This window comes from Cyprinus carpio, unplaced genomic scaffold (assembly GCF_018340385.1).
Source record: "Cyprinus carpio isolate SPL01 unplaced genomic scaffold, ASM1834038v1 S000000277, whole genome shotgun sequence".
NCBI lineage: Eukaryota > Metazoa > Chordata > Actinopteri > Cypriniformes > Cyprinidae > Cyprinus > Cyprinus carpio.
In genome coordinates, this window is record NW_024873025.1 from 11,218 (window position 1) to 21,486 (window position 10,269).

Genomic DNA, 10,269 nt, shown 5'->3' on the forward strand with positions numbered 1-10,269 from the left:
ATAATATAGATATATGGTGGTATCGTCGGGGGGTCTACTCTATATATAGGGGTAATTTTGTTATCTGCCTTTTGCTTTGGATTTTAACGAATCGGCCACACATTCAGGTCAAGCTGACTAGAATTGTAATGTTTACACTGCACGCGCGGACGCATCAGTGCAGTGAGCATTACTCTCTTCACATGGGTTTTTTTTCGGTGGTTTCTTGCCTGCTATGAAGCATAATCGGAAACGTGGCTGCGCGCTGCCCGGGAATCGTACACGTGAGTTAACCCGATCAGGATTTATGGTCACAGGAAACGTCAATCGTGTTGGGCTTCACCAACCTGTGTCCTGTTCCGCAGCGCTCCATCGGTTTTACCTGACTGCACTCCAGATCGATACGGTTTTGCCATCGGCAGAAACATCACCGGGCAGCGTTTGAAACCGAGGTCATGGACGACCCGGAGCGGCCGTGGTGTCTCCCGGATTACGTAACCCGAGCCGCGTCGAGACACAGGTCAGAGTCACGCTAACGCGCTCACGGTTGCCACGGTCGTCTTGGTTCTGCGCAGAGGGGCGGTGGGGGTCTTTGACATTAACTGTGTGGCGTCCGGCTGCTGAGGACTATAACCTGGACGAGGGAGACGTGCAAGCTGTGAAGGAGCAGCTGGCGCAGTCCATGTTCGACCACATCCCCGTCGGGAGTCGGACCCAAGGGCGTCATTCCCATGGGAGCAAAGTAAACACTCACACTGATATAGCCAACATCTGAAATTACAACCTCGATGGTAAAGCTAATTCAAATTAATATAAACTTAGTATTTTTCGGTCTGTTTGCCTTTTATTGCTCTGAACTTACTCTGCAGCATCAGTGATTAATTAATTATTTAAATGCAAGAAAGAAAAATGAAGTAAGCCTATATTAATACTAAAAGATTTTGTGAACAATGCACAAATCAGTTAAAACATCTAAAGGGATTAGGAGTAAATATTTGCTATTTTTAATGTAAAAAACGCTAAACTAAAGTGATAAAGCTGGGAGAAATGTTGCCTTGGCAACTAAAATAGGTTTAGGTTGAATTAAAATGACTAACTGGAAATAAATAAAACTGAAGTGAAATCTAAATAGTAATATAAATATTGAATTAAAATGACTAACTGGAAATAAATTTAATAGTGACACAAAGCACATCAGAATTAATGGTGTTTAAACTAATTAAAATAACCGCGGAAAAATGAGTAATAAAAACCTGTGTAAAAAATATTAATACATGTATAATAGTAGATCAAAAAAAAAAAAAAAATACTTGTTGCCATGGCAATTAACTGAAATAATTTCAATAAGTTAAAGCACTAAAACTATTTAACTGGAAAAAATAAAAATTAAAACTGAACTAGAACAGTAATAAAAAAAAATCAACTAAAATAGTAAAAAAAAAAAAAAAAAAAAAAAATCAAATTTTTTATTTGATTTGTGTATTTAATTATTGAAGTGGCTGGATAATTAATTAAATTTGATTTTAATTAGAAGGAAGGAATCTTTTAATATTAGTGTATATATGAGCAAATATAATATTAAACGCTGTATAATAATAGTTTTAGATGTCCTGAGTGTGAGAGGGTATTGATTATTGACTATTATAGGTTTATTCATATTATGAATGACTTTTGTTCTTGTATTGCCAGTAATGTTATGTGCTTGTCACATTAGTTCTGTGTTTGAGTTTGCCGTTGCGCTCTGTGTGTGTGTGCAGAGATCTGGAGGAAGCTCTAGAGATGGGAGTGGACTGGTCTCTGAGGGAAGGATACGCTTGGGCCGAGGATAAGGAGCACTGTGAGGAATACGGCCGGATGCTGCAGGCCGATCCCAACAAAGTCTCGTCCAAAGCCAAGAAGAGGGGCCTGCCACAGGTGCACGTTCTCTCACAACACACAGTCCTGCCGAGCGCGCGCAGATTCTCCCCGATCTCACGCTCGTCTCTCTCTCTCCTGCCGCTGTGTAGCTGGGGACGCTGGGAGCGGGGAATCACTTACGCCGAGATTCAGGTGGGGTGGATGAGATTTATAACGACTACGCCGCCAAGAAGATGGGCATCGACCACAAGGGGCAGATCTGTGTGATGATCCACAGCGGCAGCCGAGGGCCTCGGCCACCCAGGTGGCGACAGGTGAGCGGCAGCTTCATGCCAGCGCTGTTTAGTGCACGATACAAACTTACACTTTTATAATTCATGAGCGAAAACTTTTTGTAACGTGATATTGATGTACCATGTTCATGGTAATGCAATGTCTGATTTTAAAAATGGGTTTCAAAGGATGATTTTTGAGATTAAGTTTTCAGTTGATATATAATTTCTGATGATTTCTAAAGTGTGAAAAATATATATATTTTTTTTGACAAAGGTCAGAACTCCTGTTATGATGTAGATTTTTGATGGTGCACTCTTGTCATAAATTAAACTATTACTTTTCCTACATAATTTTTAACAAAAAACGTTGGTAAGTTATCTGTTTAGGAGTCTTAGACCTTTCCAACAATAAATAGTTTGTCATGATTAGATAAGGATTTAATTGTAATATAGTGACGTAAAGTCCCGTATAAGTACTTTCATTTTTAAAAACGTTTTTCAGTGTTTATTTTTTATTTTACTTTTTTTTTTTTTTTTTTTTTTTTTAATTACAGTTCAGTATTGTTTTATTTCAAATAACAGATTTTTCTTTTATGGTTTTAGTGAACTATAATTAAACTATTAGTCATTTTGTTGTTTTTGTAATTATATTTCGAAAAGGTTTTTAATGTTTAAAACTTCAATGTCAGTGAAGGATTAATTTCATGTAACTTATAATATATATATATATATATATAATATATATATATATATATCTATATATATATATATATATTTATATATATATATATTTATATAGATATACTATATATAGGTATAGTTATAGTTTTAGTTAACTTTAATAGTTTTTTTTTATATCTGTAGTTTGTGTAATTTTTTTATTTGTTTTTTTTTTTTTTTTTTAGAAAATACTTTTCAGTTAATTTTTTTTTTCCCCCAAGTAATTTCTTTATTTATTTTTCTATGGTTTTAGTTAACTAGTTTTGATAACTTGGGTAAGTGTTTTATAATCTTTTTTAGTAGACGTTTTAACATCTATAAATTGTTATTTTTATAAGTAAAATGTCAATAGTTTTTTTAGTTATTCATTTTTGTTTTATTTTATTGCTAGGCAACGATTAATCACATCCAAAACAAAAGTTTTTTTATATTATGTGTGTGTGTGTTGTGTGTATTTTTTTTGTGTGTATATATATATACACACTCAAATACAGTATATTTTGATATTATTTATAATTTAATATTATTTAATTACGTAATATTAACTTTGTAATTTTTTTTAAAATTTTAATATTACTATATATATCTAACTACTTAATATTAATGGTGTAATATTTTATAATATAGTATATTTGAGATATATTTTTCTTAAATATATACACGCGTGTGTGTATTTATACATACATAATAAATATACACAGTACGCACACAATATGTGAACACATTTTTTTTTTTTTGGATGCGATCCAATTACTGCCCAGCCCTATAAATTCCCAAATATTATTTCAGTTAAAGTGTATTGTCTGTATGGTCTTCGTGTCACTCACTCTGGTGTTTAGATGCTTTGGTTGCGATGGAGAAGGCGAGTGAAGCGGGACAACATCATGTGAACGACCGTCAGCTGGCCTGCGCTCGCATCACAGTCTCCTGAGGGTCAGGGACTATCTGAAGGGCATGGCGGGGCCGACGCGGCAAAACTACGCCGGGAGTCAACCGCTCCTCCATGACCTTTCCTCACCCGACAGGTCCGCTCACACACTCTGCTCCTGCTGTGAATATAACCCAGCAGCATGTGCATACGTGTTCATTCTCACTGACCTCCACGGCAGGCCTTCTCCAAAGTCTTCAACACCACACCAGACGATCTGGACATGCACGTCATCTCGGTCTCGCACAACATCGCCAAGGTGGAAGAGCACATGCTGGAGGGCAAACCGAAGACGCTTCTGGTGCACAGGAAGGGCTCGACGCGAGCGTTCCCGCCTCACCATCCCTCAATCCCTGTCGACTACCAGGTAGGCTTCATTCTTCTTCCTGGACTCCGATTTATTTAAAGCATGTTACGCAGAGTTTGAAAGCGACTTCCACTGAAATGTTTGACTCTCTCTTGCAGCTGACGGGTCAGCCGGTTCTGATCGGAGGAACCATGGGCACCTGCAGCTACGTGCTGACCGGCACAGAGCAGGGCATGACGGAGACGTTCGGCACCACGTGTCACGGAGCGGTGAGTCATGTGATCAGATCTGCTGCAGTGATCGTGGTGTTGCTCTCCCGTCTGACGCGTGTTTGTGAACGCTGCAGGGTCGAGCTCTGTCCAGAGCCAAATCCAGACGCAACCTGGACTTCCAGGACGTTCTGGATAAACTGGCAGACCTGGGCATCGCCATCAGAGTGGCGTCTCCGAAGCTGGTGATGGAGGAGGTGAGCTCTCTTCACAACCAGAAGCTACAGTTCCTTCTTTTTTAGTAACCAAAAACAAAAATGTTGTTTTTCAAATAACCACACTACAATAATACAAACAAAACTTAAATTGTTACCACTAAATGGTCACACATTCGGCTTTTTTTTTTTTTTTTAAACTGTATCACTTAGAAATAAGCATTAGATTATATTGATTTTTTTTTTTTTTTTTTTTTTTTTTAGTAGTTTGTTTTTTTAATAAAGTAGAATAGTTGTTAAATCTGAAGTTCAACTGATGTGCACAATTTTTTTCTTTTAAACAAATTCAAATTTGAAGCATCAAAAAAGCAGAAACAATTAAATATTTTTTTACATTTAGATTTGAGTCATCCTACAATGAAATGCATTGCAGCTATTAAGCTATTTAAATATTTACAAATTAACCTTGATTTCAATTAAGTATCCAAAAAAGCGTAAACAATTTATTTTTTTGCTATATTTTTTTTTTTACAATCATCCTCCAAATAAAATGCATGAATTATTACTTTTATCAGTTAAGTGTGCCTTGATGCACTTCCTTTCTCATTAAATGTGCACAATTACGGTTAAGCTGTAGATGGTATATCAGTTGATTTAAAAAAAAAAATTTAAAGTAGTTTTTTTTTTAATATCAGGTAGAATAGGTGTTAAACCTGAAGTTAAACTTGTGTTCAAATTTTTTGTGATTTTTTTTTTTCAAATTTTTTTTTAATTAAAAATTTTAAGCATCAAAAAAGCTATTTTTTTTTACGTTTATTTTTTTGATTAATTGTATTGAATAATTTTATGCTATTATATTTAAGATGCTTTGATTTAAATATGTACAAATTTACCTTGATTTCAATTAAGTATCCAATTTTTTTTGCTTTTTTTTTTTTTTTTTTTAATAATCATCCTCCAACAAAATGCATTGAATTATACTTTTACATTCAAGTTGCCTCGATGTAAATCATTTACATCAAAGAAGTCACATTTTTTTCCTTCTGTTCACCTGTTTGCAAATTAATGTTTTTTTTTTTTTAAACAATTCCAGTTAAGTTTCCAAAAAAGCTGAAACGATTGTTTTTATATTTTTATGTATAAATCACAATAAAATGCACTGAGTAATTATATGCCATTATATTTAAGTTACCTCGTGCTGTAAATAGTTTAACTTGTTAAACTTATCAATAGATACTAGAAATTTAAAAGACATAAAAAAAAAAAGTCTCTTATCAAAATGCATGTTTCTTTCACATCAGGCTCCCGAGTCCTACAAGAACGTGACGGATGTCGTGGACACGTGCCACGACGCAGGCATCAGTAAGAAGGCCATCAAGCTCAGACCCATCGCTGTGATTAAAGGCTGAAACGAGTCCGTAACGCTGAAGATCTGCGTCTCACACATTCAGCACTTGTGAGGGTGAAGTGACACGAGCATTATTAGTGTTGGGTTTAAGGGTGAACATGTTTACACAGAGCTACTCGTGTGGAATAAAACCATTGCATCACAGCGCCTTGTCCTCCTGAATCTGTTCTCACACACACACACAGCCGCTTCAAATACACCTGAATCTGGCGGAGATTAGGAAATACTTTATTGGTCATGACTAAAGAGCCACGAAAGGGAGTGAGAGGGCCTGTTGTAAGAGTATATAAAATATAAAGTTTTTTGTATTCTTTTTTTTTTTGTGTGTGTCTCTCTCTCCTCTTTTTTTTTTGGCATAAACACAGACGAGCAGGACTGGAGCATTTCTGAGTAACAGCTCACAGGACGTCTGAAGCAAAGGCTCATGGGTAATGACAAAGAAACAATCACGTCAGCGTCATCCAGTTTTTTTTTCCCTATCGTGATTTTTTTTTTTGGTCCAAACCTTTGATGGCGCTTCTGTCTGAAGTGGAATCCAGGGCTGAAAGGGTTAATAATAAATGTGCAGCGTCTCTAAAAATCCAACACAGATTGTCGTTTTGTCAGCCGCAAACGGCTCACTTCTACAAACCAGACTGAAGTAAAAGCAGAGAGATCTGGCCGAGTTTAAACTGCACACAAAGTACATTTCCAAACAAGAATTGCAAGAATTTTCACAGTTCGTAACATTAAATTGCATATTTTAAATAGGCTTTAAAAGAATTAAACGCCAGCGAATCTGAGACTGTTACAGAACAGCTTTGATGGGAATGCCGTGTTAAATGGAAAACTAGACGGGACTGCTGATGATTGAGCGGTTTAATAATTAATGTAGAAAAAAAAAAAATACATTTTAGATCCAACGAAGATAACATCAAGAGCACTTCCATTTGATAGCCTCGTCACGTCCAACTAAAACCTATGCTTCATTTAGGCATGTAAAAAAAAAAAAAAAAAAATTAGCGAATAAATATAACCGGCCCTTCTTAAGATGAGATTTGAGGAAAAAACCCAGATTTCCGAACAACACACACAAAAAAAAATAATTAATTAGAATTCCGGTAACAGTTAAGTCATATTTCCAAACATTTACCAAAACTGTTGTATTTCAAACGGAAATGCCGTTTTCCCTTGAAATTGTGTCCAGGACTGAAGCCCCGCCCACCTTTCACAAACCCCTCCTACAGTATGGCGTCTCATCCAATCGCAGACGTCGCCTCCGGCCCGGGCGGCTAAACCTCATGGAGAGCACAACTCTGATTGGGCCAAGGTCGGTGTGGGGGCGTGGTCACGTCACGTGACAGCCAATCCCCGTGTGACTCCCGTCGGGGGTCCGTGTCCCGCAGACAGGAAGGGTGTGGTTATGCTTCTTTAAGTGCAAAAGTAGCTCCTACGCTAAACTCTGTCGTTATGGTGGTCGTTGACTGCTGAGCTCCCAAACGCTCCGCCTGACAATTTCAGTTTTAAAGTCTGGCCTGCTGGAAGAAAACCTGCATACACAGAAATAAATAAAAAGGGTTAAATAGGACACATGAAATCTCTCTCTGTCTCTATATACACACACACAAAGACATCATGGATTAGCGCTTCAATCATAAAGCGGCTGAAATACCTTCATGTAGTTTTTCAGAACCTTAACATCCGGCTGCTGGAGCACTTGACACAGCTCCTGAGGAGAAACACAGCTGATTTCAATCAGAACTACTACAAAAAAAGAGAGCAATATAATAAAAATGCACGCGTCTGTGCTTCCACAGCTTCTATCTAGAAGATTTAGAAAGTGTGGACTAGTATGATCAAGTACACGTTGTTGCCAGAACTTGTGACAGTAGCAAAGATTGTTAAAATGTATTTAAAACGATGTTTAAATCTGTAAATCACACTCTTAAGGAGCAGGTGCAAAAACTGGCCTATATAGAAGTCCCTATGACATTTTTATTTCCCCAAATTTCGATTTTGCATTAAATTTTCAAACATTTCCATTTATTGGATAAATAAATTTTTTTGTAATCAAACCCCCCCCCATTTTTTTTTTTTTTATTGTTCTGGATTCCATTTTAAATGGATACATTACATTTTTCGTAATTAAAATTGACAACTTTTAGAAAAAAATAATTTTTGGGGGCCATAGGAAATCGGTTTTATTCTATTCTATTATATTTTGATTATTTTCCTACAATTGCGTTTGAATGAGATTCTAATTAGATTTTTTATTAATCAAAGCCATGTCTAATCAATTGAATAAAATTACATTTTATCAATTTAATCATTTATTAACAATTCTTACAGTAATAGTGACCTATGAAATCTTTTATTTTATTTCAGAAATTCTGTGTTTTATTTATTATTATTATTTTTTGATGAGCTTTAATAGAAATGCATTATCAAAAATCGTGGCAATCAAATGAAGGCATAAAATTTTAAATCTTTTTAATCATCACATTAAAATGGAATTTCTTTTATTTTAACAGGTTTACTGTTAAAATGAAAACGTAAGTAAAATTGTGATATTCCTTAAAAATAAAGTTAACTTTATTATCATCATGATTACTTAGACAAGAGCGTTCTACTTTACATTAGTAAAGTTTCCTGAAGTTAAACTGAACTTTTATTTTGACAGGTTGTAGTGAAATGCGATGCTTGAATCCTGATGGAAGCAGGTGTGTGTCAGTTACCTGCGTGATTTCAGCCGAGACCTGCAGCGACGGCAGATACTCCTGAAGAAACTGAATACACTCCGGCCCCTGTGTGAACAGCATTACAACAGCCTGCGGTCAGATTCATTGACCACTACTCATCCCTAAGGTGCACGTAACTGTTTTTGGGTCTAGATGAGAATAATCTCGGTTGAGGTGACTTCAGACTCACTCTCTTGAGATGAATCATGTGCAGAGTCAGCGTGCACTCGGACAGCGTCTGGAACAGAACAGCAAAACATTACAAACCACCGTCGGACATTTAATGAACAGAAGCGGTCTGTTAAAGAGCTGACTGACGTACCAGAACAGTCTGGGCATCTGAAAGGTCAAAGGTTGGTTTCAGGGGGGCCATGAAGCATGCTGGGACGATATGCTTATAGATGAAATCTGGAAATCCCACCAAACCGTCTTTTCCACCTGAGAGAGAGAGAACATGTTAGAAATAGTGTTACTTTACTTTTATTTTTACACTACTGTAGTTTTTATTAATATTTTGAACTTATTTATCATTTAAAGTTTTAGTTTTTTATTTCCAGTTAGTAATTTTACTTGGTTGTGAAAGCAACTTTTCACTGTATTTTATTTCAACTTTTTTTCAATTAACAAAAATATTTATAAGTTTTATTTAATTACAACCCATATTAAAAGTCTAGATTCTGCCCTGAAGCATAACATGCTAAAAGCTGTTAATTTATTATTATTTATATTTTATTATTGTTTTTATTAATATTTTGAATTAGCTTTCTATTTATTTTACTTTTCCATTTTCAATTTAATTTTTTAATAATTATGCTTTTGTTTTCAGATTATTATTTAGGTTTTATTATTTTAAAAATATTTGTTTGTCATTTTCTATTATATATTTATATTATACATTATATATTAAGTTTTATACCGGTAAGTAATTTAATTTCAGTTAGCTGCCAGTTTAGTTCGACTTTATCTAATATATTATTTTTTTTCAGCTTTATTTTAATTTTTAATAACAACCCTTATTAAAAGTCCAGAAGCGTAACATGTTAAAAGCAGTGTTTTTTTTAGTATTATTTATATACTATTATAGTTTTTATTAATGTTTTGAATTAACTTTTAAGTTTAGTTTTTAATTTGTTTAATTTGTCATTTTTAATTCCAGTTAGTAATTTTACTTCAGTTTAAGTTTTAGTGTTTAGGTAAGGTAGTTTTTCTCATTTTTTGTTTTTTTTATGTTTTGACTTAGGTTTTATTTTGAATTATATTGCATTTTATTTCAATTAACAAAAATAATTATAATAGTACAACCCCCATCATTAAAAGTCTAGATTCTGCCCTGAAGCATAACATGTTAAAAGCTGTTAATTTATTATTATTTATATATTATTATTGTTTTTATTAATATTTTGAATTAGCTTTCTATTTATTTTACTTTTCCATTTTCAATGTAATTTTTTAATAATTCTGCTTTTGTTTTCAGATTATTATTTAGGTTTAATTAAAAAAATTTTTTTTTGACATTTTATATTATATATTTATATTATACATTATATATTTAAGTTTTAAACCGGTTAGTAATTTAATTTCAGTTAGCTGCCAGTTTAGTTTGACTTTATCTAATATTTATATATTTTTTTTCAGCTTTATTTTAATTTTTAAT

At 34.3% G+C, this 10,269-nt stretch overlaps 1 protein-coding gene and 1 pseudogene across 1 annotated transcript; one reads left to right on the forward strand and one right to left on the reverse strand.

The window, feature by feature from the left end:
• Positions 1-434: 434 nt before the first annotated feature.
• Positions 435-6,042, forward strand: LOC109113272 (annotated as a pseudogene).
• A 934-nt stretch (positions 6,043-6,976) lies between these two features.
• On the reverse strand, positions 6,977-9,081 carry LOC122142862 (exportin-T-like). The gene is made up of 5 exons (XM_042753896.1): positions 8,938-9,081; positions 8,806-8,853; positions 8,613-8,681; positions 7,550-7,606; positions 6,977-7,427 (listed from the first exon to the last, which is right to left on the reverse strand). Exons 1-5 carry the CDS (start codon positions 8,986-8,988, stop codon positions 7,401-7,403), a joined length of 252 nt encoding a protein of 83 aa, XP_042609830.1. The 5' UTR covers positions 8,989-9,081; the 3' UTR covers positions 6,977-7,400.
• Between the last annotated feature and the right edge of the window lie 1,188 nt (positions 9,082-10,269).

Bases quoted from the DNA above. Each gene is read 5' to 3' on its own strand.
- LOC122142862 (XM_042753896.1), bottom strand. From the start codon at position 8,988: ATGGCCCCCCTGAAACCAACCTTTGACCTTTCAGATGCCCAGACTGTT. The intron at 8,854-8,937 runs GTACGTCAGTCA...GTTCTGTTCCAG, and splicing joins CAGATGCCCAGACTGTTCTG to ACGCTGTCCGAGTGCACGCT. The intron at 7,607-8,612 runs GTAACTGACACA...GTTTCTCCTCAG, and splicing joins TCTCGGCTGAAATCACGCAG to GAGCTGTGTCAAGTGCTCCA.